This window comes from Symsagittifera roscoffensis, chromosome 10 (assembly GCF_963678635.1).
Source record: "Symsagittifera roscoffensis chromosome 10, txSymRosc1.1, whole genome shotgun sequence".
Lineage (NCBI taxonomy): Eukaryota > Metazoa > Xenacoelomorpha > Acoela > Convolutidae > Symsagittifera > Symsagittifera roscoffensis.
This window is the reverse complement of record NC_087071.1, coordinates 44,957,641-44,982,799: the sequence shown is the minus strand read 5'-3', so window position 1 is coordinate 44,982,799 and position 25,159 is coordinate 44,957,641. Positions and strand designations below refer to the sequence as shown.

The 25,159-nt window shown below is 36.0% G+C and overlaps 1 protein-coding gene across 1 annotated transcript in view; it reads left to right on the top strand.

Moving 5' to 3' along the window:
* LOC134855265 (flagellar attachment zone protein 1-like) overlaps nt 1-25,159 on the top strand; it is a 44,305-nt gene that overhangs the window by 10,282 nt on the left and 8,864 nt on the right. Inside the window, exons 4-7 of the mRNA XM_063871740.1 lie at nt 3,029-3,221; nt 5,799-5,813; nt 10,995-11,180; nt 11,735-11,907. Coding sequence (XP_063727810.1) covers nt 3,029-3,221; nt 5,799-5,813; nt 10,995-11,180; nt 11,735-11,907 — 567 coding nt within the window. The remainder of the gene's footprint in view (nt 1-3,028; nt 3,222-5,798; nt 5,814-10,994; nt 11,181-11,734; nt 11,908-25,159) is intronic.

Below are 25,159 nucleotides of genomic sequence, written 5' to 3'. Positions count from 1 at the left end.
CTCAGTTATATTCGTGCTTATTTTGAGTGAAAGGTTACCGGTTCAGATCCCGGCAAGAAATTTTATACTCATTTATTTTTTATTTGCGAGCGTGATGTGAAATGTGAAAACGGTTGCGCAGTTTTCACAGTATAACTCTTTAACAGGCATTTTTCTGATCTATGATGAAGGGTTGCACGGGTTGTTGCCTCTATCGGGGCAGCGCGTCGTTTACTTTGGACGAGGGTTCGGCAATGGTTCAATTGCAATGGCTTTTGCTTAAATGAATCATTCATTTGAAAATTGTTACTTTAATTGGGCATCTTGTCAGTGCTTTTTAGGATTGCCCGATAGAAAGTTGTTTTTGGTTTCCACGCGTCCAAGACCCCACATTGCAGTCCCTGGGGTGCATCTGGGTAGACGGGGGGGGGGGGGCTTCGAGTACGGTAACTGGGTTCGGCGCTAGAATGGTTTGGTGCCTGAATGCAGTTGAATCTGTATTGCTGAGCACCTTAGCAAGTGACAGGTTTTTTTTTCCACAGCCGAGGCTATATGAGCCAGTGTTGAGTTGAGTCGCAACTGACTATCAGGAGAAGGCTCGATCGATGTGATTAAGACTGGCTTCAGTCCAAGAACCTCTTCAAAGTTTGCTTCTTCAACGGGGCTGGACCAAAAGGAGATAGTAGTTGGTGGAGTTGGGTTATAGGGACAAATAAAAATAGTTGGTGTTATGGGGAAGTTGAACTACTTAATGGATCCGTCTGAGGTAGTTGGATTGAAACGGTTGCGGAATGATTTCAAGAGAGCGTAGTGACTTCAACTGGGCTAGATTGCAGCAGAACTTGCTGCTTACTGTAAGCTTCGATGGGGATACTTGGGTGGCGTATTGCTTAAATTTTGAAAGTCTTAGACCTGTTCAATGCAATTTGTCTCAGTTCGAGTGGATAGTTTTCTTATTCTGATAGCTTTTTATGTAATCTTGGTCTAACTTCTAATTGGGGGTGTTCAGGTCTGACCCTAGCTTTGCGTTGCCTTGTTTGAAGGAGGGTTTAACTCGTCTGAGGGATGGATGTTAGCTTTCAATAATTTTAATTCCGGGATGGTTGTTGGCGTATAGCAGCTTCCAAAATTCTGCGAGGAGAAAAAATTCATGTGGTGGGCTATTTGCTCTGTGCTGTCTGTAGTTTCGACGTTAGTTGTGTTTGCGCATGCAACCATGTTGGCACTGAGTACTCGAGGATTGGTCTGATTATCGTCTTGATTTTGGTTAGCAGAGTTTCTTTACTTAGGCGCCACTTAGATCCTGTAAAAGTTTTTTTACAGAGCTTCTTTTTTAAACATTTTTAGAGTGATTTTTGCAGGGTGGAGTACTTGAAGAAAGGTCTGATTTGAGATTGATTGCGATGATTTCAGAGTGGTAGTCTAGTTGTCGCAAGGTATTTTTTGTTAGTGGGTTGAAGTTGTGTTTCATGAAGTGGGGGGAGAACAAACTGAAAGAGCATTTAGACGGGGAGAGCTACAACTTACTTTTTCAAATAGAAATAATAAATAAACATGGAGTCAAGGTTATTTGAAAAAAAGTATCGATAACTTTTCTGTTTGGTGCCTTGCATATGGACGCTGAACTTGTCGGAATAGCATATGATGTTGTCTCTGAATAATGTTTTTGCTTGTAATAATAACAAGACTGCTGGTATCAGGGCGAAGCCCTGAATGTTCCGACTGCCTTTTAACGTTTAAGGAGCAGTAATAACCTATAAAAATCAAATGTGATAAAATAAAATGAAAAAAATTTTTTTTCTAAAATTTGAATTTTTTTAAACAAAAATCATCCCCCCACACGCCATATTAAGTACAAAGGGATAGATTTCGCTCCTTGTAACAAATCAATTATGGCAAATAAGCTTCTTCCAACCAATTTGGAACGATTTCTAAGACGGATTAAATCTCCGCTTACGCGTTAATAGCGCGAAATATATCGCGCGTTAATTGTCCCAAATTGGCCAAATTGGCAATCTTTAAACCCCCATAACTTTACGAAAAACGATCACAGGTGAAATATCTTTTCAAATTTAAGCTCAGGACAACAATACCTTTTGAATGATATAGAAAAATTCCGTCAAAAATGGCTAGTTAAAAAAAAAACCACCCCGAGCACAAATATTCCGTTACTTTCGTATCGAAAGTCGGAACAATAATAAATTGTTTCCAGTATCGGTTCACATTGATCAATATAAAGTATATAAATGACCACTTGAAAGAACTCAGTCTGGGAGATCGTCATTAGACAAATTCTGCCTGTCTTCAGACGTCTCTTTCTGGTAGTTGCCAGGCCAGCGGTATATTGAATCCGGAAGGGCGGAGTCGATGAGGTTGACTATCAGGTTGTGCGGTAATTATAACAATCAAAAACTTATGAAAGGAATAGGGCTGCTAATATAGTTCTGTTTGCGAGTAGTTTCATAGTGATGGGAGTTTCGGGTATTGAGGAAAAAGCTGAAGTCCTAGCTATTTTTGTCGTTGGCAAATTGATAAACAAAACTGCTCGTATCAGGGCGAGGTCCTGAATGTTCCGACTGCCTCTTAAGGTCTATGGAGCAGTAATAAGATGAAAAAATTAAATGTAATAAAAATGATTTTTTTTTAATTTTAGATTTTTTTCTGAAATTCATCCCCCCACACGCCATATTAAGTACAAGGTGATAGATTTTGCTCCTATTAACAAATCAATCATGGCATAAAGCTTTCTTGAACCAATTTGGAACGATTTCTAAGATGAATTAAATCTCCGTTTACGCGTTAATAGCGCGAAATACATCGCGCGTTAATTGTCCCAATTTGGACGAAATGACACTTTTTATACCTCCATAACTTTGCGAAAAAAGGTCACCGGTGAAATATATAATTTGTCTGAAGAAAAAACAACACCCCGAAAGTCGGAACAAAAACAGAAATTTGATCTCTATTTAGACGATAGACATTGCCAATGTTCTTTTTCGAAATTAAGTAAGTGAACATTTTTGAAGTTTCCAAATTTGTCTCTATTTAGACGATAGACAACAACCTGGACCCTGTGTGGAATGAGTCATTCAACTTCAAGTGTTCAGAGGACACAGTTGACATCACTTTCACCATCTGGGACAAAAACACACTCACCAAAGATGAGTTGATGTGCTTCGCTGTGACGTCACTGGCCAGTCTGAAGACCAACACAGAACAGGAGATCAAAATACCCCTCAGAGGTCAGCGGTCCCAATTTGCAATGTATTTTACTATTTACCCAATCCTCCGCTCTTATTGGTTAACTAGCAGCGAATGCCCCCCCCCCCTCCCCCTTCTTGGAGTCTTTGAAAGTTTTTCAAAATTTTTGCGTGTAAAAGTTTTCAGATTATGGTTATAATCTGTGCACTTTGAACAAAATATTCCGAACCATAAACTTTCAAACTGTTTCAATAAATCTCTTATTTGTAATCATTTAGCGGTTCGAAATTTAACGAGGAAAAAAAATTAACGAATCATGACATATAATTTCGGACAAGTTCTCGATCGGGTGCAGATCTATTTTTACCCACCCGGGTCATATAATCTCGGCATAATGCTAATGGGGAAAAGATATAATGGGGAAAAGTCTATGATTTGTGATTTTTCAGCTTTGGAAATTGAATGACTAGCGTTTTTCCACAAACCAAAAAATTTGGATTTCTTTAAATTTTAAACTCTCAAAACTTTTGGGATATGGTCGTAACCAACCACAAGTGACACAAACCATAGTTTACTTAAATCTAGAATCGGCAAAGTTTTGATTGTCTTGCATTTACAATGTGTTGGAAACGATCTGAATTGTCTGAGAGTTGCCTTACACAAACGATAAACTGAAAGAATCAAACTTATGAATTTTGGCAAAAAATTTTAAAGATGATCATTTTCAAAAAATTTGAATTTCCAAATAATCAGACATTGATTAAGGCAAACTTAAACATGCAATACAAAAAAATATGAGTTTTGAGCGATTTTTAAAGAAAATATCCAGAGAAAGTGAAGAAAATCTTGTGTATCACAAACTACGTTTTGAGTATCCCTGACTACGTTATGCACACAAAACAATAAACTTTGCAGGCATTTTTTTGGCAATTTTTTGTTTGAGTTCAAAATTCGTTTTGCGGTTAAAAAACCACTTGGAAAGTTCTTTTCGTTCTGCGGTGCAATTTCAAAATTTTTTTGAAAAAAGTTTGTTTGAATACAAAATACAAATTGCTGTTGAAAAAACACAAAAAAATTTTTGAGGCGAATTTAATTGGAAAAATATTTGTTGTCGCCACCAAAAAAAAAGCTAGTCATACAATTTGCATATATGGAAACTGTATGACTAGCATTTTTTTTTGACAAAAAAAATCTTTTTTATGACAAAAAAAATCTTTTTTATTTACTACAATACACAAGTTTGTATGCCAAAACAAGAAAAAAAATCTTTAGAAATTTGATGACACCATAAAAGCAAAATTTATGAAATTTGTATGAACAACATTTTTCATAGATTTTGTTTATGGAATTGTATGACTGGCATTTTTGGTCTATGGAGATCAACCCGGGAGATCAAGCGTTCTCTTCTCATACATTTTGTGTGTATAACACACTTGGTTGCTATTTTCGTTAGCCGATAAACTTCGCTTCAATAACTCCTTTTATTCCTGTTTGATTAAAACAGGTATTATGAAAACGTATGGGATTGGGTTTTTCATTTTATTTTTCAATATTAATTTTTTCGAAAACTACTCTACCGATTTGCAAAAAAGCGGTACCAATGGAAAGTGCGCCCGCCAACTCTCTTGTGTGCGTGCATAATTCCCTTGTCTCTTTTTACCTTACCCCACTTTCTACAGCCTTCGAAAAAGTGTGTGGGATGAATTTTTGGCCCAACTTTTTGTATTTTTCACATTTTATCAAAAACTCCCTCAAATCTGAGATTTTGTGTTCAACGGATAGAAAATATTGTGAGAAGCTTCCTTGCATAAACGGCTCCACCCATTTTTATTTACACAAAAATTTATGGTCCTCAGAAAAGTCAAAGTGAAACTTTTTGACTTTTCCCAAAAACTACTCTCTCAAATCTGAGATTTTAGTTTTAATCGAAAGGACTAGTAGTGAGAAGCTCCCCTGCATAACCGGTTACGCCCAAAATCTTTCAAACAAAAAATAATGACCCCGGAAAAGTCGAATTTTAGATTTTTTGACCTTTTTTGAAACTTTTAGACTTTCCTCAAAAACTACCCTCCCAAATCTGAAGTTTCGATTTCAATGGATAAAACGAGTTGCGGGAGTTTCGCCTGCATGAGCCGTTAGGCCTAAAAAATTAGGCGTGGCCTTAAACTGGGATGCCTTAAACTGGGATTTTTTTGCTATAGGTCTGTTTTTGAAATTACCCTTGTCCTTCCGCATCAGTAACAAAAAAAATTATGAAACAGGTATTTCCAGCTTTACCTTGTCTCTAGTGCTAGAGAAATTTCATGCCAGTTGAACCCAACGCTTCACATTGCTGCGCTTACACTTACACTCAACAAGAAATAGAGGCTGCGCTTATATCAGTTTTGAAGGATAGTTTTGAAGGATAGTTTTGAAGGATAGTTAAACTTGATATGTATAGGGTTCGATTGAAACTCTGGAGAAAAAATTGGAGAAAACTCTGGAGACAAAAAGTTGCTGGAGAAAACTGGAGAAACAATTTTGATTTCAAATTTCGAATATGGTACCTTCATCATTGACTCAAATGCGATAGTATCTACAAAACAATTCAAATAATGACAACGATGCAATTTTTTCAGCTGGCAAAGACTTCGGCAAGTAGCTCGAGGGGACTAAGCTCAACAAACCTTAGAGCTTTTAAAACAAAATTCAGAATTGTTTTGAAAAGTAGCTTCGCTTAATTGACTTACAACAGCTCACCGCTTTCTATCAAAAATTAACTTTTACTTAGAATTTAACACGATGTGTTTTGCTTGTAAAATTTTACTAGGAAAATTAAAAAGAATCCAGCGGTAGTTTTTGGCATTTGCCAGAACGTTAACGAGAATCTCGGGTTTTTTTCGTTGAACGCAGCAAAAATAATATTTCTGAAACTTGAGTTGAAACCATGAAACAATGTTGATGTGCTTGAATTTGATTTGCTACTACTAGCCGCAAACAAGCAACAGTTAAAAGCATTTCAATAAGAATTTGCTGCAGATAAATTTGAACGAAGTGATCAAAAATATAGAGCATCAAATTACTAGTTGATCAAATCAAGTCTTCTGTGAAACTAAAACCAGAAAAAAATCCTGAGAATGACTTTCTAATTGATCACGTGACAACATTTTTATATTTTAAATATTTGCTATAATTTTTTTTATCGTCTTAAAAGAATATCTGGTTGTTGTGGACTTTTTCAGCTATTTTTCCTCTTCTGCAAATGAAAGAGAGATTCCATACTAGGTATAAAATCGCGTTTTCTAACAGTTGAAATAATTGCTTAAAGGGATGTCTATTTGTTAAAAGTACCAAAGGCGGAATAGCTAAAGAGATCATTTTTTGTCAAAGTTCCGAAACAGGTTGTCATAATCTGAGGTAAGAGTGTGAAAATCAGAGAAAACAGTTTGTTTAGTGTCCCGATCATTGCACGAAATGGGGAGGAACTATGGCGTAGCAGTAGCTTGTTTTTACAACCCATTTAAATTAACTTGTGTTTTTATCAAAGAAATCTATCTACCTCAAAAAAATCTAGGAGTTCAACTGTAATTCCAACTACAACATCTTTCATCAGTGATTCTGAACCTCAAATCGATAAAACAAGAAATCGGTCTCAATTTTGAGCAAACATGGTTCTGCCGACCCATTTCTGCCTTGTCTCGGTGCTGAGGTAGATCGGTTATGGCTGTCTTGCTGATTGACAACAATTCGAGTTATTTGTTTTTAACCGCAATTATCGGAAATAACAAGTGAACAAAGAATAACTAACTGCCATAAATTTCCATATTTAGAAGCAGAAATAAATGTCATAAAATACGTAAAATTTTCATGTCTCGTTTTTAAATAAGCACATGAAAAACTTGTGAAATTTGTTTCGATCAGCCATATGACTTCCCAAAAACTACTCTCTCAAATCTGAGATTTTAGTTTTAATCGAAAGGACTAGTAGTGAGAAGCTCCCCTGCATAACCGGTTACGCCCAAAATCTTTCAAACAAAAAATAATGACCCCGGAAAAGTCGAATTTTAGATTTTTTGACCTTTTTTGAAACTTTTAGACTTTCCTCAAAAACTACCCTCCCAAATCTGAAGTTTCGATTTCAATGGATAAAACGAGTTGCGGGAGTTTCGCCTGCATGAGCCGTTAGGCCTAAAAAATTAGGCGTGGCCTTAAACTGGGATGCCTTAAACTGGGATTTTTTTGCTATAGGTCTGTTTTTGAAATTACCCTTGTCCTTCCGCATCAGTAACAAAAAAAATTATGAAACAGGTATTTCCAGCTTTACCTTGTCTCTAGTGCTAGAGAAATTTCATGCCAGTTGAACCCAACGCTTCACATTGCTGCGCTTACACTTACACTCAACAAGAAATAGAGGCTGCGCTTATATCAGTTTTGAAGGATAGTTTTGAAGGATAGTTTTGAAGGATAGTTAAACTTGATATGTATAGGGTTCGATTGAAACTCTGGAGAAAAAATTGGAGAAAACTCTGGAGACAAAAAGTTGCTGGAGAAAACTGGAGAAACAATTTTGATTTCAAATTTCGAATATGGTACCTTCATCATTGACTCAAATGCGATAGTATCTACAAAACAATTCAAATAATGACAACGATGCAATTTTTTCAGCTGGCAAAGACTTCGGCAAGTAGCTCGAGGGGACTAAGCTCAACAAACCTTAGAGCTTTTAAAACAAAATTCAGAATTGTTTTGAAAAGTAGCTTCGCTTAATTGACTTACAACAGCTCACCGCTTTCTATCAAAAATTAACTTTTACTTAGAATTTAACACGATGTGTTTTGCTTGTAAAATTTTACTAGGAAAATTAAAAAGAATCCAGCGGTAGTTTTTGGCATTTGCCAGAACGTTAACGAGAATCTCGGGTTTTTTTCGTTGAACGCAGCAAAAATAATATTTCTGAAACTTGAGTTGAAACCATGAAACAATGTTGATGTGCTTGAATTTGATTTGCTACTACTAGCCGCAAACAAGCAACAGTTAAAAGCATTTCAATAAGAATTTGCTGCGGATAAATTTGAACGAAGTGATCAAAAATATAGAGCATCAAATTACTAGTTGATCAAATCAAGTCTTCTGTGAAACTAAAACCAGAAAAAAATCCTGAGAATGACTTTCTAATTGATCACGTGACAACATTTTTATATTTTAAATATTTGCTATAATTTTTTTTATCGTCTTAAAAGAATATCTGGTTGTTGTGGACTTTTTCAGCTATTTTTCCTCTTCTGCAAATGAAAGAGAGATTCCATACTAGGTATAAAATCGCGTTTTCTAACAGTTGAAATAATTGCTTAAAGGGATGTCTATTTGTTAAAAGTACCAAAGGCGGAATAGCTAAAGAGATCATTTTTTGTCAAAGTTCCGAAACAGGTTGTCATAATCTGAGGTAAGAGTGTGAAAACCAGAGAAAACAGTTTGTTTAGTGTCCCGATCATTGCACGAAATGGGGAGGAACTATGGCGTAGCAGTAGCTTGTTTTTACAACCCATTTAAATTAACTTGTGTTTTTATCAAAGAAATCTATCTACCTCAAAAAAATCTAGGAGTTCAACTGTAATTCCAACTACAACATCTTTCATCAGTGATTCTGAACCTCAAATCGATAAAACAAGAAATCGGTCTCAATTTTGAGCAAACATGGTTCTGCCGACCCATTTCTGCCTTGTCTCGGTGCTGAGGTAGATCGGTTATGGCTGTCTTGCTGATTGACAACAATTCGAGTTATTTGTTTTTAACCGCAATTATCGGAAATAACAAGTGAACAAAGAATAACTAACTGCCATAAATTTCCATATTTAGAAGCAGAAATAAATGTCATAAAATACGTAAAATTTTCATGTCTCGTTTTTAAATAAGCACATGAAAAACTTGTGAAATTTGTTTCGATCAGCCATATGACTTTTTTCACACACTAATTTTTAATCACCAAAAACTTCAAATATCTCGACCTTCGATTAGCCCCCTATTAGCTCTAACGAGAACACGATTGCAAGACAAAAATCAACTGAAGAACAATAACAATAAGCAAAAGCTTCTGAAAAATGGATGAAAAAAAAATTTTGCGTTTTTTCCTCAGAGTTTAAATTTTTTCCGCAAGGAGCGATTGAATTTAGGAGAAAAGCTGATAATTGAGATATAACAATAGCTCAATAAAAAAAAGATTACAGAAAATCAAATTTTTTTTTAAATTTTGTGATAAAGTGATATCTCAATTTCATTAAGCCAAAACTATTTGTGGCAAAAAATAAAGAAGTTTAAAAAATAAGTGCAATTGAAATCACCTCAAATATTTAATGTATAAATATCTTTTGACAACTTTTTTAATGAAGGTTTTTCTGAGTTGGCCTCATTTTTTTATAAACGCAGTGATCAAATCAATCTACTTTCTTAAAATTTTTACTGTCTTAAAATTAGAAAGGCTCATGTGTTAAGGGTTAGGTGACTTTTTCATAAGGGACCAGAAAACAATTTGAAACAAATGTAGAGTTTTTAGATCGAAAAGTTATTATATTACTACTAAATAGTCAAGATTTCAACACAAAAAGTTTTTTAATTGGGGCTAGTTTTTTTAGGATTAATTATGAAGTTTATGGAAGGTTTCAGAGATGAAAAAAAGAGTAAGAGGTAAATAATTGTGAAAGTTACTTCAAATGACTGATTTTAGATTCTTTTACCTGATTTAAAACTTTTCGGTCATCTCATGCTTTGAAAAAATACTTCACAACAAGAAAACTAGTTCTGTTGATGGTTTGAACCAGCAAAATTGATAAACGAAATCAAATTTTTTTCTGAAAAATGAAAAAACTGAACAATTGTGAGTTTTGGAAGTTGAGGCACCCATCAGAAAACTCGGCTAGTTGACGGTTACATATAACACCTACAATCGAGCAGAAAATTAAAGTATTTTTTTTTAAGATTTAATTGGATTTATATTGAAAGATTGACCTCGTGAACTCAAATATAATTACGTCTCAAATGGCATATTTCCCAAATGGCATTAAAATGAAAAATTTCCCGAATGGCATAAATTTCATGCAACAGTTGCATAAAAAAATCGAGAACAAATTTTTCCTGTACAATATGAGAAAGTTTGTCAATTTTTCAATTAAAATGTTGATTGACATTTCATATTGAAAAAAGTGCTTTTTTTGTCAAAAGCAAAAAAACATAAGCTTTCGGTTATTGATCAGCTTATTGTGGTCAAATGTTCCGCCAAATCTGTTGCTTAACATTTGTTTGGAAGCAATTAATTCCATATCTTGTTTTGGTTCCTGGCAAAATAAAGAATTGGAAACTGATTGAAAACGTTTGAGTTTCAATGAAAACTTGGAATTTATGCCATTTGGGAAAAGTTTCTTTTTTATGCCATTTGTGAAGTTACCCTCGAATATGAATAAACTTCAGTTTCTACCTTAAAAGTTTTTAGATAGCAAAAGTGGCAAGTATAATTCAAACGGAATGAAAATTATTAACGCATTAAACTGAACAAAACACTAGAAACTAAATGATTGTTGTTTTTGAAAATAACTTACTAAATTGACCGGCAAATACTAACAATTCTTCACCAAAGCCCAATCTCTATTTTTGACGCATATCACGCAAGGCCAAAATGTAAATAACAAAAGTAATTCAAGTCAAATTTTTTGGAAATTTTGGTGGTATTAAACAGCACAAAACCAAGTCTCATAAACCTAACGCAAAAAAAACAATCTTTTGTCTGCGTTTCTAGCAGAGCAGATTTTTTAACAATGATTTGGTTATAACTTCTTAATATTTAGGAAGCCCAATCAAGAGTGAAATGATAGTGAAACTGAAACCCAACTTCGAAACCCCCTTGGTTAAAAACCAGCGCATCACTAAAGAACTGGACATGACCAAAAGTGAGAAAGACGCCCTGGAAAATGAAAAGAGCAAACTGAAGAACATAGTGGGAGATTTGGAGAAGAACAACGCATTGTTCAAAGGGACTCAATTTAAATCTAAATGGACTTAAATAGAACTAAATCGAAATTCTCCCAATGGAATTTGGGGTTCAGGGCAGAACTATTAGCGTCAATTAGACACAAGATAGAAAAAGGTTCCCATAAAAAATTACAAAAAAAATTGATTTTATGTTTAAATGTTAAACAAATTTTCTACCAATTATTTGTTTAGCATTTAAAATTATTTTTCCACAAAAACATTATATATCAGATTCATATGAAGAGTTTGCCGTCTTTTTAAAACCCACTAGTATTTGATTCCTTTTTTGTATTTTCGAGATTTGGAAATCTTTGGTAATTTCTGCTCTTTTTTTTAATTTACAAAAATATTACTTACAAGAAATAAATGTTTTATTTTTTTTTCGTCCGTCAGCGTGTATCGCCCACGATTTGACGAACTTCCTATTTTTTTCCATAAAAAGGGGGCTTACGAGAAAAAGCAAGTTATAATCATCAACCATTCGAAGAATTCTTTAAATTTATTCGAAAAAAGAAACAGTCTTAATTTAAATTGACTCCACCTCAATTCGCATTAGCTCATTGCGAAGAACTCTCAAAGGAGAATGACAAGTTCAAAGAGAATAACAAGAAGTTAGAAGAACAAGTGAATGTCATGACAGGGGAGAACAACAGATTCAAAGCCAATAATGAGAAGCTGGAACAGGAAAACAAGAAGTTTGCCGACAACAACGCCAAATTGGAACAAGAGGTAGGAGCAATTTTGGTGATTTTTCCAGGTCTTTTTCAAGAGGTGTGTTTAACCTAGATGCATTAGCAAGCTGAGGGGGGGGGGGCAACCCCCCCCCCCCCCTCAATTCTGGTTGCCAAACTTTTCCCACGGGTCCCAAAGATGGCAAAACTTCTAATGCAAGTTGTTTCAGAGATTATTTCCAGTTATTCAGGCGTTTTATTAATTCAAAAACTGCCCCGTTGTTGTTAAATGTAATGCTAAACTCTAAAAAAAATTTTAAAAAATACACTTATAATGCAATTTAGTGTCGTATAGATACATTTCATGAGGTATAGTTTTGATATCGTGAGTTTGTTCATTGGTGCTATCGGTGCTGTTTTTTGTCCTGGACTGAATTTATTAAGTACCTGCCAGTTGATATTGAAAGTGTGCGTTAGCTAAAACAGTTGAAGTTTGTTATGGTTTGAATTGCAATTGGAGATTTATTTGTTCAGAATACAAGTATTGATCATTAATTTTTCACATGGCGCAACCAACAGGATACGGCGCGGGAACGAGGAAAAACCAACTCGGAATCACGGCGTTTTGGCCGAGCAAGTGCACGGAGGCACCGATGCTATGAGAGAACTGGATCACTCGTTTTACCTGGGGAGTAAAAGCGAAGTACGGATTCAATCCTACTTCGATCGAACGTTAACAGCAGCTTAAGTTGCGGCGCTGCCGGCGGATATACACGAAAAATTGCAAAGAAATGGAGCAAACGCTCATTTCTAATAATATGCATCTTTGCTGGGGGAGCAGGGGCAAGATCAACTTGATAATCGGAAACCCCACCTGGACTTGGCAATTACCAAGAGTGCTAGCCAAGTTCGAAAGTGTATTTAAAAAGGAAAGAAATGAACCGTTCGAGACATACCAATTATCTTGTAGAAAATAAAATAGAGTCACGGCGAGACGTTGCAAATGTTTCATTCCGTTCTCAGCAGGCTGGCGCCACGGTGTAGTCTGGTAACGCTGGAGCGCAGAATCCTACAGGTTGCTTTTATAGTGAATATGTCAAACAAGGAGGCGCAAACGGAAATTTTCTGATCTACTGAAAAATAGTTGAGGTTTACAGGATTGCATTATTGTATGAGAGAGGAGATAATAACCCTAAATTGCAAAAAAAAAATCACCGTGGAGGGCTCGCGACAGCGCTGGTACGGGCGTTTCAGACAAACTCGGAACCAGTTAGCGCAATACACGGCGGTACGGACGACCATTTCAACGGGGCGGAAGGGGTGTAATGAGAGGACACAGCCACGGCGGAGCGGATTGTGAATTTTTCAATTGCGACCGCACTGGATTTACAACGGACCACATTGCGAAGTGACCGGCTAAAAACGCTACCTACAATTTTTGTTTTTTAAAAAACGGGTCATTATGAGCGCACGTGAGGAGCGGGTAATTATGAGAGAACGGGTCATTATGAGCGAAGGATGGCATCATAAGAGACTCTCATCAAGACTCGGACGAAAACGCATTGCGCAACGGAAGCTCCGTTTGGTGCGTGAACGATCCAAACAAAGCCGCACAGGACTGGGATTCGGACAGTTCAAACAATTACATCGTTATGTCGATCAAGCCGAGAAAACAAGAGGAACTAAAAGTACTGGGTGCGAAATTAGCGCTTAAAGTCAACAGGTATCCTACTCAAGCCTTGATCGAAAGCGGATTGCCCATATCAACTTGCGCGCTTGGATAACTCAAGCGTACCTTAGGACAGCAGAACGTGCAGCTCCAACTGATAGATTCAAAAGACGACCATATCAATGGCAAAAAAATGATAGGAAAATTTACTGCGACTCTACACTCCAATGGATGGACGACTCAGACAGCAATCAATGTGATTGGAGGCTGTCGCCCTTCAATCGTTGGTAGAGATCTGATGTCGGTATTGGGACTCATGCTGGTTCAGGCGACAGCGGAGTAAGGCATCCTTAGCATCCAGGGGCAACCGGAAACTGGGACCGGGGAGATGATCATGATAATTGACAAAAACATTTCAATAAGCAATTTCATAACGTTTTTCAAAGGTTAGGACGCATGAGTAAGTATAAAGTGCAAGCCTAGTTCTTAAAAGTTTCAACGCCTATTCAACAAATGGCAGGAGATTGCCCATCGCACTACAAGGTAAATTAGATAACAAAATTGATAAGCTACTGGCACAAGGACCCATTGAGGAACTTGAAGACTGCTCGGACAAGTATTCTGCATCGCAAATTGTGATTAGTTGAAAAAGATGGCTCGGTAGAAAAAACATCGGTATAAGGTAGCTAAACAAACAAATCCATAAACTCAAGTTTCAGTCGCCAAATATGGTAGAACCAATGGAAATTGCGGGGTAAAGATCAAGCGAAAAAACTAGGGATAAACTTTTTAATACAATGGACCTAACGTATGCGTACGGGCAACTGCCACTGAGCGACGACACCAGCGGGTATTGTAACCTTTCGTTAGTTAATGGAAGACAAAACCACCGGTCCGTTTCGACTCAAAACAGGGTTCTATGGATTAACAACGATGTCTGCGGAATTTCAACGTGTCATGGACGCATTACTTTACAAATTTCCATGTGCGCACGCTTTCATCGACGTCATTTTATTTTTTTTTTACGGGTTCTGAAATCAAAAACATCGCGTTGGGTGATAAAAACCTGGAAAAACTATAAAAAGAAAAGATGGCGCTGAAATTGAAGAAATGCAAATTTGCAAAAAGATAATGTGAATGGATTAGACACCGGATCAGAAATTCTGGCAACCACCCTCTCGCGCTTGCAGAGTAATCAGCCCCGTTGCCTCTACTACTTACTAGGAAAAAATGATTTCGTTTGGACGAATGAAAGTCAGTGGGCATTGGAAACAATGGAAAAGCAAGTAGCGAACATTGTCAAACTAACAAATTTCAAAGAGCATAAGATATCCGAATTGTATGCGACGCAAGCCATAATGGCTTAGGAGCCGTATTGGAAAATTTTGGCTCCGAAGGATGCGCTTAATTTGATTCGCATCTCGGTTTCTAAAGGGGGCAGAGAAAAAGTTTTTTAAAAATAATTTGGAATTGTGGCAGTTCTATGGGAAACTTTAGAAATACTTTAAAAGCTACATATTTGGTAGACATTTTACAGTCATAAAAGATCACAAAAAGCTGATGATTCTACTAAACGGACTTAACAAGAAGAACAAAATTATGTTTAGCCGTTTAACAAGATGTACCAAAATACAAATCAATACCACGAATGTTTAGCTCAGAAAAATGTGATGTGCAAATTCATTTTCGAAAATTCACCGGATGAGGTCGTGAAAACATGTGCTCAAACATCAACCAATCAGATCGCAGAGATTTGCTGCATATCTGAGTGCAACGACCGGAAAGGAGCGAAAATAGTCACACCTATTACTGAGTGTGAATTGAGTTGAAAACACCTTCCATTTCAAACAATTGTTTTTTGAGACGTGTAACTTTCCTATGGCTAGCATTAACTAGAAGAAGCTACGCAAACTATTATTAAGACATCCAGATATAACTAGCGGGAGCAATAGTGAGATCCATGATTTCAATTTGATCGGCATTCGGGGGCGAACATTTTCCGCCGGCTTGTCTAGCTTATGTGGTGATGTAGATTATTTCAAGAAATTGCAAAGTGGTCAAAAAAAGTGACGCTCTATAGGAACTCTTTAGTCTTAAATTAATCGGGGCGAACTACAAAGGAGAACCACGAATGAAGGCGATAAGGGACATGGTGGGAGCAAAGGACCCCGATCTGGTCCGGAAAGTTAGAGCAATGGGCGCGTATCTTGGCAAACAAGCAAACGACTTCCATGTAAAAGAGAATTGTCTGTGAATGGACAAACGCCTTTTCATCCCAATACCCTTAGGCTGCAGTGGTCAACAGGATTCATAGTATCAATCATGAACGCGCAAACAAGTTCGATGCGGCAAGGAAGGTGTGGTTTTTCTATCTCCACCAGAGTTTGGTTGCGTCAGCCGACGGATCCCAGGAGTGTACCGCTGCAGGTAAAAACCTGAAACAAACGTGCGCCAATGGCGATATTGGAAAAATATTTGAACCATAGTAGCAAATTGAAAGCCTACAAATAGATGTTTGGGGCCCTATCAAACATTTAAATGAATCGGACGAAAACAACCTGGTCCCGGTGGACCGTTTTTCACTCTGGGCGTCGGCCATCTTTTGTAGTAATAACAGAAGCGACAAAGTTTCAAACTTTCTGAAAAACTAATTATCTCACCAAGGAGTGCCAAGGAAAATTTACATGGATCAAGGGTCTAGCTTCACGTCAAAAGCGATAAAATCGATTTGTAATAGCAAGCGTGTTCAAAATAGGTTTTTGCCGGTGAACGACTACAGAGCCACTGGCTGTGTAGAACGCACAAGAGGTAGTTGAAAAAATTTAGTCTTGACCTACGCAAACGAAAAGGATGATGGTAACCTAGATTAAAAGGTAGAACGCGCACTTAGCGCCTTCAGTTTTGCACCTAACGCCATTCGAGGCAACCGAAGGCCAACACCGTCCACAGAAATCTCACGCTACCAAACTTTAACTGAGCAAAAGTTTGCAACACAAGTCTGCATGTTTACATACTAGAGACCCGCGTACCAATCAAATGCCGAATCCAACGAAGACTAACTGAAACGAACGATTGGATATTGTTTACGATGTTGAACATAGCAACCACCTGCGGGGTTTAGTGGATGACCAACTAGTCAGTAGGCCTGGCGATTCTCAAGGCGACGAGGGCGCGAGTAAGGGCGGCGGCTCCAAAGGCAAAAAGGAACCGAGCACTGAAGGCAATTCAGACAGGCCCAGTAGACGAACAAAACTGTTGCTTCAATGTTTCAAAGGTTAAAAGATCGCAATCAAAAGTATAGACAAATCCATAAGAAATTTGTTAGTGAATCTAGACATATCTTGAAGCTCTCCTAAAGCACTAAGAAGACGCTGTTTTGGCCAAATTTTCTGCGCGCAGGCAAATTTTTGAAAAAACAGGTCAAAAAAGCCGTTTTTGGGTAATTTTTGGAAAATTTTAACGAAAAAAAACGAGTTTTCTTTTGGCGCGAGCTCCCCCTCAAATTAAGTTTATATGGGTGCCGAAAGCGTCTTTAGAAAAAATTTCGTGTCCGTCACCAAAAATGGGTTTCTAAAAAAATGGATTCCTTTGGGTCGGCAGGGGGTCGAATACTTGAGAGGAGGAGGCGTCCACCCCCTCCCCATAATTCGCCCCTGGCAGCAAGAATCAGTGGCGTGCGCAGAAATTTTTTCAGTGGGCCTTTTTTTGCCGGCCTTCTTTTATTTGATTTTTTGAGCTCTTCGAAAAGGCTATGCGGTCCGTAGTTTGCTGCAGGCAATTTTTTTAAAAAATAACGTGTTAAAAAGGCGTTTTCAGGCACTTTTTGGAAAGTTTTGACCAAAAAGTTGCGTTTTTTCCGAGCTAGTTCCCCCTTCAAAATAATTCATTTTGGCGCCAAAGGCGCCTTACTTTTGAGGTTAATTAGCAAAAAATGGATGAAGTTAATCTATGCTATTAAGCTTAAGAGGTTGGCTGCTTATACAAAATAAATTATTTCACATCAAAAGTAGCTCGTTATAGTCCAAGTTGCACAGAATGTTCCGGCCATAGTCTTCAAAAAATACGATTTTTTTTAGGTTAGTGTCATTTTTTCTGCGTGGTGTGATAAAAGGATCAGAACAAAAAAATAGAACTTAAACATATTCGACAGTCATAGTAGAACAGGCAAAATGAAAATAAATGTGAAAAAATTGCTAGAAAAATTTTTAAAAAAATTGTTTAAAAAAATTTCAAAAATTTTCCAAATAATTTTTCTCGAAAATTTTATTTTTAGAAATTGTTGATTTTTTGAAGTTTTTCATTAGTAAATTGACGTTAAAAACTCCATAAACTAACTTCATTTGTTGGAAACTCACTTTTCAAGGCCTAAATTAAGCACAAATGAGCTAATGAGAGCCTGCTCACACGCTAGACGAAAAATCAAAATACTCAAACCGATTTTTCTCAATACAGAGTAAATTTTATGGAAGTTATCGAAAAATCAGTTCAATTACGGCTTAAAATGCTTTACTATGATATCTCATTCGACCCAGTTTAATTGTTATTTGTGCAACTTGATTTTGCTTAGAAAACAAAAAATTGAAAAAAAAAAACTAAAACACACCCAAATACGAAGTTCCTCGCTATTTTGAATGGTTGGAATAATAAGAGCATGCTTAGACTCTGATTTAAAAGTTATCGAATCAAACGATACAGATGACTTTTCTCTAAATATACATTAGTGAGTTCGATTAAAAACAGTAGTAGTTAACAAGTTGATAAAAATACTAAATGAAGTTAAACATTATCTCTCTTTAAATCGAAAAGAAACGAAGAGTGCTGAATCCAAAAAAAACTGCTTTTCATCTTAAAAATTACTTAAAAATTGAAAAACCAATTGTAAAAATTATCAGGTCAAACACAGCAAGCAACCACAAATGGCAAAGTATACAGGAATGCTGCTTATACAAAAAATGGTGAATGACAAAGAGACGGTTCTGATCCAGACAATGATATTATTGGGCAATTATGAGGAAGAGTAAAGCAAACAAAACAGAAGCAAGGAACCAATTAGAAGAAAATGATTAGTAGAAAAAAGAATCGATTAGTCTTGTTTCTGCAATTAGTCTGATTTTTGGTCGATATGAAGGCCAGCAAGTTTTAAAACAATTAATCGTTTCCCGCCAAAATGTCTCCAATTTAATCACTTAACTCACTACCCGGGTTGACCTCCATAAACCGAAAATGCTCATCTTACATTTCCCGACACCGAAAATGCTCATCATACAATTGCCTACATCAAATGTATGGAAAAATGCTGATCATACAATTTTCATACAATTTGAAAAGAAAAATTCCAAGTAAAATTGAAATTGCCCCAATCATTTTTTCGTTTTTTTTTCAACCTCAAATCGAATTTTGTACTCAAACAAACATTTTCCAAAAAAATGTTTGCTTGCAAATTTAAATTTTTTGTTTGCATATCGTAGTCCACGGTGCACAAAAATTGGAGTTTTTTCCGCATCTCTGGATAATTTTTTGACTCCTGTTTTTTTGTATGGCATGTTTATATATGATTTGATCAATGTTTGATAAGTTGAAAATTCAATTTCAAAAAAATCATCTTCGAAAAATTTTGCCAAAGTTTAAAAGTTTGATGCTTTCACTATATCATGAGAGAAGTAATCACTTTTACAATTCAGATCTTTTCCAATGCATTGTCGATGACAGACGATCAAACTTTTGAGAACTCTAGTGTTGAGTACACCATGGGTTTAGTCACTTGTGTTCGGTCTTGAACACATCCCAAAATTTGGAGAAAAAAAATTTAGACAAAATCGATTTTTTGTTTATGAAAAAATGCTTATCCTACACTTTTCATTTATGAAAAAATGCTTATCCCAGAGTTTTTTTACAATTTTCTGAGTCTATGAAACTGTAGGAGTTTGTAAGATGAGCATTTTTTCATTATTCGAAATTGTAGGATAGGCATTCTTGGTCAACCCGGGTATTAAGTTCATAGTCCAGAATCCGTCGCAATGTCATTCTCCAAACAATATTCTGTCAGTTTGATGATAGTTACCTGGTTAAAAAATCTAGCAGACCAAACTTAACATCCTTACCCTGTAAATAAAGGAAATCGAAGTAGTGACACTTAAAATTTAAAATTAGTTTTCTACGACGATTAGACTTATTAACTTGACTTCAGAGGATCCAAGTCCCTCGAAGCGAATCCAAGTTCCTCGCTAGACACAATTAGAAATGCTTTCTTATATAATCCCATTATTTTTATCAACAGGAAACTGATTGGAAGCATATCAGACTAATTTCAAGTTTCTCCTCTAGTATACACCAAAACCACCGGGCAGTTCTTTTTTCAACCTGTTTTTTATCAAAGTAGCAGATCAATCGTAAAATCCCCCGATATTATTTTTGATGTTAATATCTTAAGTTGTGCACGAAACTAAGTTTGAGTATTGTCTATAGATTCACTTTAATACTTAGTGCAAAAAAAAATATTGAAAAACGTTAGGGCAGGTGTTTAACAAGAGACAAAAAAAATCATTTTTAAACATTCTTAGGAGCCGATTGAAGTCGAGCGTTCGTACCAATTGTAATTTTTGTTCAAGAATTTTTTCAAAGTTATTGCATGGATTGGGAAGATTCTGTGATAAATCACTTAATGGGAAAGAGGACCCTTGTTAACAAAACTCCTTAGCATATACAAATCTATTCTATCGTAAAATGTTTTTCATGCAATATAGTACAATTCGAATACGGAAAAAAAGAACGCAAAAAAGCATCATACGCTTTTCTCCAAACTACTTCAAATAAAACGGCTTTTTTTTATCTATTGAAGTTTTTTATTCAGCCCCAAATTATAATTTTTAGGATATGAAAACAGAAAACAAAATGCTAACATGAGACTGGTTCATAACAAAAATGTCAGTACCGCGGAGCTCGAGCAACTTATAATGTTAGAAAGTGTTGCGATGTTAGTTATTTCGGACTCAAGATATGGAGAACTGAGTTTGGGCTGTTTAGTGAATAAAACACCAAAAATCACTAATATGCTTAACCGTTCGACTAATTCATTTCTAGGGGTGGTAAATCTTCAATAAGTAGCATAGGTGTGATTAGATAACAAGGTATCTTAAGAGATGTTACTTTTTAGAAACCGTCTATCATCGATGTAATAAAAGTAGATTATGCCTCTAACTAACACAAGATTGCTCGTATCACGGGCGAAGCCCTGAACCCTTCGACTGATTTTAAGCTTGGTAACAAAGTATTCACTTACAAAAAATTTAATGCACGAAAATTTCAAAAAAAAACTGAAAAAATTATAGCCCACACGCTATGTAAACTACAATGTAACATATTTTGCATGAAGCAAAGACTTGAACAGTCCAGTAGAAAGCCTCATTTCAATTTGGAGCATTTTCTAAGACGGACTAAGTCTCCGCTTACGAGTGAATAGCATGAATTATATCGCGCGTTAGTTGTCCTCAAATGGCCTACTTGGCCATCTTTAAACCCCATAACTGTATAAAAACATAATTTTGAAAATATGGTGATTATCGCTATAAAAAATGATCACGGTGAAATATCTGTGTTCATTTGGGTGGTCGGTGTTCAACGGTGCTAAAGTACAGCAGTGCCGAAACTTAATACGTGTTCAACAGTTCCAACAATTGAGGATATTTGAAAATTTAGAGTTCAGTTTGTGAATAACTGGCATTTTGCTTGGGGCTCGAATAATTTGTATGAAAATTAAAGGGCTGACGAAAGGTATTACTTGAAACAAATTTTCGCAAATACAAGAAGAAATAATAATCCCTTTCCATCTCAAAATATTTTACAAAATGATTTATAAAACGTTAATCTAAATATTTTAAAACGTTTTTGAAATGCATAAATTATTTAACTTTGACATAAAAAACTGATTCTTTTTAAAAAGCTCGAGCGAGAGTTAATTGTAACAAGCGAAAGTTACTTATAGTCAGTTGTTAGATAACAGTATTTAGACAACCGCATATTTATACTCGTCATTAAGCGGACAAATACTATATTCACCAATCAGAATCAAGACAGGGAAGAAATTAATGAATCATAAGTATTTATTTTGTAAGCAGGCTTTCTTATTTCAATTCTGATTGATTAATATAAAAGTCTTCTTTCTGACGAGCATGTATACGCAGTTGTTTATATACAAACCGCACTCCGTAGTCAGTAAACAAACTTCACACACGTTAACAATGCAATTACCGATATAATAATTTCCGATATTTGTAATTTTGTATTGACGTCGAAGTCAATTTTAACAGAAAATGTATTAAAGCAGTGGAAAATAAACAAAAATATCACAAATTGCTGGTTACAACCGCAATACTATTCAGATATTCATCAAGATTAATGAGGTCAAAATCGTAAGAGTTTTTCAGTCTCGAAAACACCGCAATACTATTCAGATAATCATCAAGATTAATGAGGTCAAAATCGTAAGAATTTTTCAGTCTCGAAAACTCATCTGCTTATTAACTAATCGGTCAATATTAACAGTAATGGCCTGCATTTATTTTCTTACTTAGAGATTTTTGCGATTTAATTTGAGATTTTGAATACTCAATTCTGATTGACTGAAAGTAAGCTAAATTTAATTTCAAGCATTCGTCCTTCAAGGATGAGGGACGCCACCATGGTGCGTACCCACGGAGCCGCATTCCCGGATAGCCGAAAAAACTAAATACCTCCGGTTGTATTTTAATTAAATAGAAAAATTCACTAAACAGAGACGCATTTTGATTGGACAAAAAATGTCTCAAAATTTTGCAGCCTGTTATAGCTAACAAAATTCCGAACATTTTTAAGAGATTTGATTGGCTAATTCTTTTACTCTCATTCAATTATTTAACAGCAAAAGTCCGACTACTACAAGGATTCGACCCCCTCGCCAACCAAAGGGTTCCTCTTTGGTATGTTTTATGATATCCATTTTCGGCTATAGATTTTTTCGTTAAGAAATAGGTAAGGGGGTAGAAGGGGGATTTACTTTTCGGCTATCCGGGTATTCGGCTCCGTGACATGCCACCGGCACCATCCACTGCCGTACATCAATTGAGGATTGTGCCATAGCGACACAATCGTTCCAAAGTTAAGTAAATATCTTTAGGTGTAAAAATATAACGTAATATCCCGCCCTGAACCATGTATTGAAAAGAAATATGAATATTATCTGTCTTATCATTTGTACCTGAATCGCTGGTCTAGTTTTCGCTAAAAAAATGAATCACTTAAACACTGGACCTACTGCTTCCTCATACCTGATAATCACGTTGGTCAAGACAGTCAAAGTGCAAAGTTTGTGGAACGATGTTTATTCGGCTTGAATTGAATGCATTAAATTAAGCAAAGCAGCAGTGAAATGCACTGTCAAGTTATTCTGGGCGGAATAAGTAAGAAGACCCAGGAAATGTTGAGAAACACAAGGATTTACTTAACAAATACCCGCTTTCAAGAAGAGCCAATCCGCATGGGGTCTAGGATACAGGCCGACGGGACTTCAAGCCCAAGGGACTTCAAGCCAAATTTAAAACTTTTCAAGCACCTCAAAACACTATTTTTCGGCCTTTTAACTAGCCATTTTTGACGGAATGTTTCAAAAGGTATTGTTGTCCTGGGCTCAAACTTGAAAAGATATTTCCCCTGTGATCATTTTTCGTTAAATTATTGGGGTTTAAAGATTGCCATTTTGGCCGATTTGGACAATTAACGCGCGATATATTTCGCGCTATTAACGCGTAAGCGGATATTGAATCCGTTTTAGAAATCGTTCCAAATTGGTTGAAGGAAGCTTATTTGTCATAATTGATTTGTTACAAGGAGCGAAATCTATCATTTTGTACTTTATATGGCGTGTGGGGCAATGATTTTCATTAAAAAAACTCAAATTTCAGAATTTTTTTTTCATTTTGTTTTATTTCATCTAATTTTTTATTATTATTATGTTATTACTGCTCCATAAACCTAGAAAGGCAGTTGGAACACTCATGGCTTCGCCCTGATAGGAGCAGTCTTGTTAGTAATTTGAACATAGTTGAGCGATGCCGAGGGAAAAAGAGCCCGGCCTGAGGGCACGAAGTTCCCGAGTGCGACTCTTGGATCAAGTTAACATTCTCCACCTTATTGTTCATTTTAAATTAAATAAACTTAGCACTGCTGTTCTGATTGGCTGAAAATTCCAACTCAGAACCAAGTTAACATCCTACCCCTCAACGGATTTGGGCGGAGGATGTTAACTTGGTCCCGGCTCTTTTGCCCGAGGCCATCTTCAACTATGTTCTAACTGTTGAAGAGTATGTTTTTGCTCTTTCAATTGTTATAATCGGGCTTCTTCCAAAAAAAGAGCCGGCAAAATTGTGAAAAATGCACTAACCTATGCTAATGATATTTTTTTCAATCATGCCTTTTTGTCGTGGAAGACGTGTGTGAACGCGTAAAATCATATTTCTTTTACTACCATTTTGGATCGTGTCTTTGCGACACAATCGTTCAAAACTTAATTTATCTGGTGCGACCATAGAGGTCGTTACTGTTCATTTGCTCAAACAGATCATGCAAAACAGTTCTAACATTTACTAAAAAAGTTACTTAGCATACAGAATAGATAAAATTCCTTTCACTCGAAAATTCAACCAAGTTTGAAGTAACTTTGTGTATCAAAAAAATTTATCCAAGATTGAAATGTTACGATGCAGTTGAAATGTTCGCACATTCAATTGAATACATTATACATAAAAAGTTGTTAATGAAGAGTAAGAATATTCACAATGCTAGTTGCAGCAATATGCACAATATTTGAGTATTTTAACCAGCCGAAGTATAAACCAGCCGAAAATGCGAGCATAAAGGCCAGTCGAAAATACCAATCGAAAATGCGAGCATATAAGCCAGCTGAAATTCACATCATGAATAAATTTGCGCAATTTTTGTAGCTGCTGCCCAAAAAAAGGAAAATTGTGAAGTAACGTTATAAGATTCCAAAAAAAGAACTGAAATTGGCCTTAACGTTTGTACTATAATAGGCGGGTATTTTCTGAGACCATGCTGCAATGGGTACATAAAGAGCCGCATTAACGGAAAGCCGAAACAACAAAAGACAATCGTTTTCGCTAAAGTTTTTTTTTCAAATCTTTTTGGTAATCGAATGATTGATGAGAAACTCACCTAATTAGGTAAGTTTTTTAAAATATGTTACAATTTTTATATACTAGCGCATATCAAGCGCACAGTTTGGCCTCGTGGTTAAGATTGGAACGATATGATATATATTACCTATCATTAATATTTTGTATAAATAAGGCAATAAACTCCTACATTCTTGAAATTTTACCTTGCCTTTTACCACTCTCTGGAAAACCCCCCGATCAATAGTTCCATACTACAACTGTTTGTTTGCGCGTTCCAATCTGTTGAGTTTTGTTGCTTTAAATTGAATACTTTATGGACAAAAAAGTGGCTAAATAAAATGGGGAATGCAAATATGTTGGCTGGCATGCAAACTATGATAACAAACATAATATATTTGGACTGTGTCGATAGCAGGCTAAGTTGAATAAGACGACAGTACAGAAAGACGATAGGCATATAAATACGACAATTG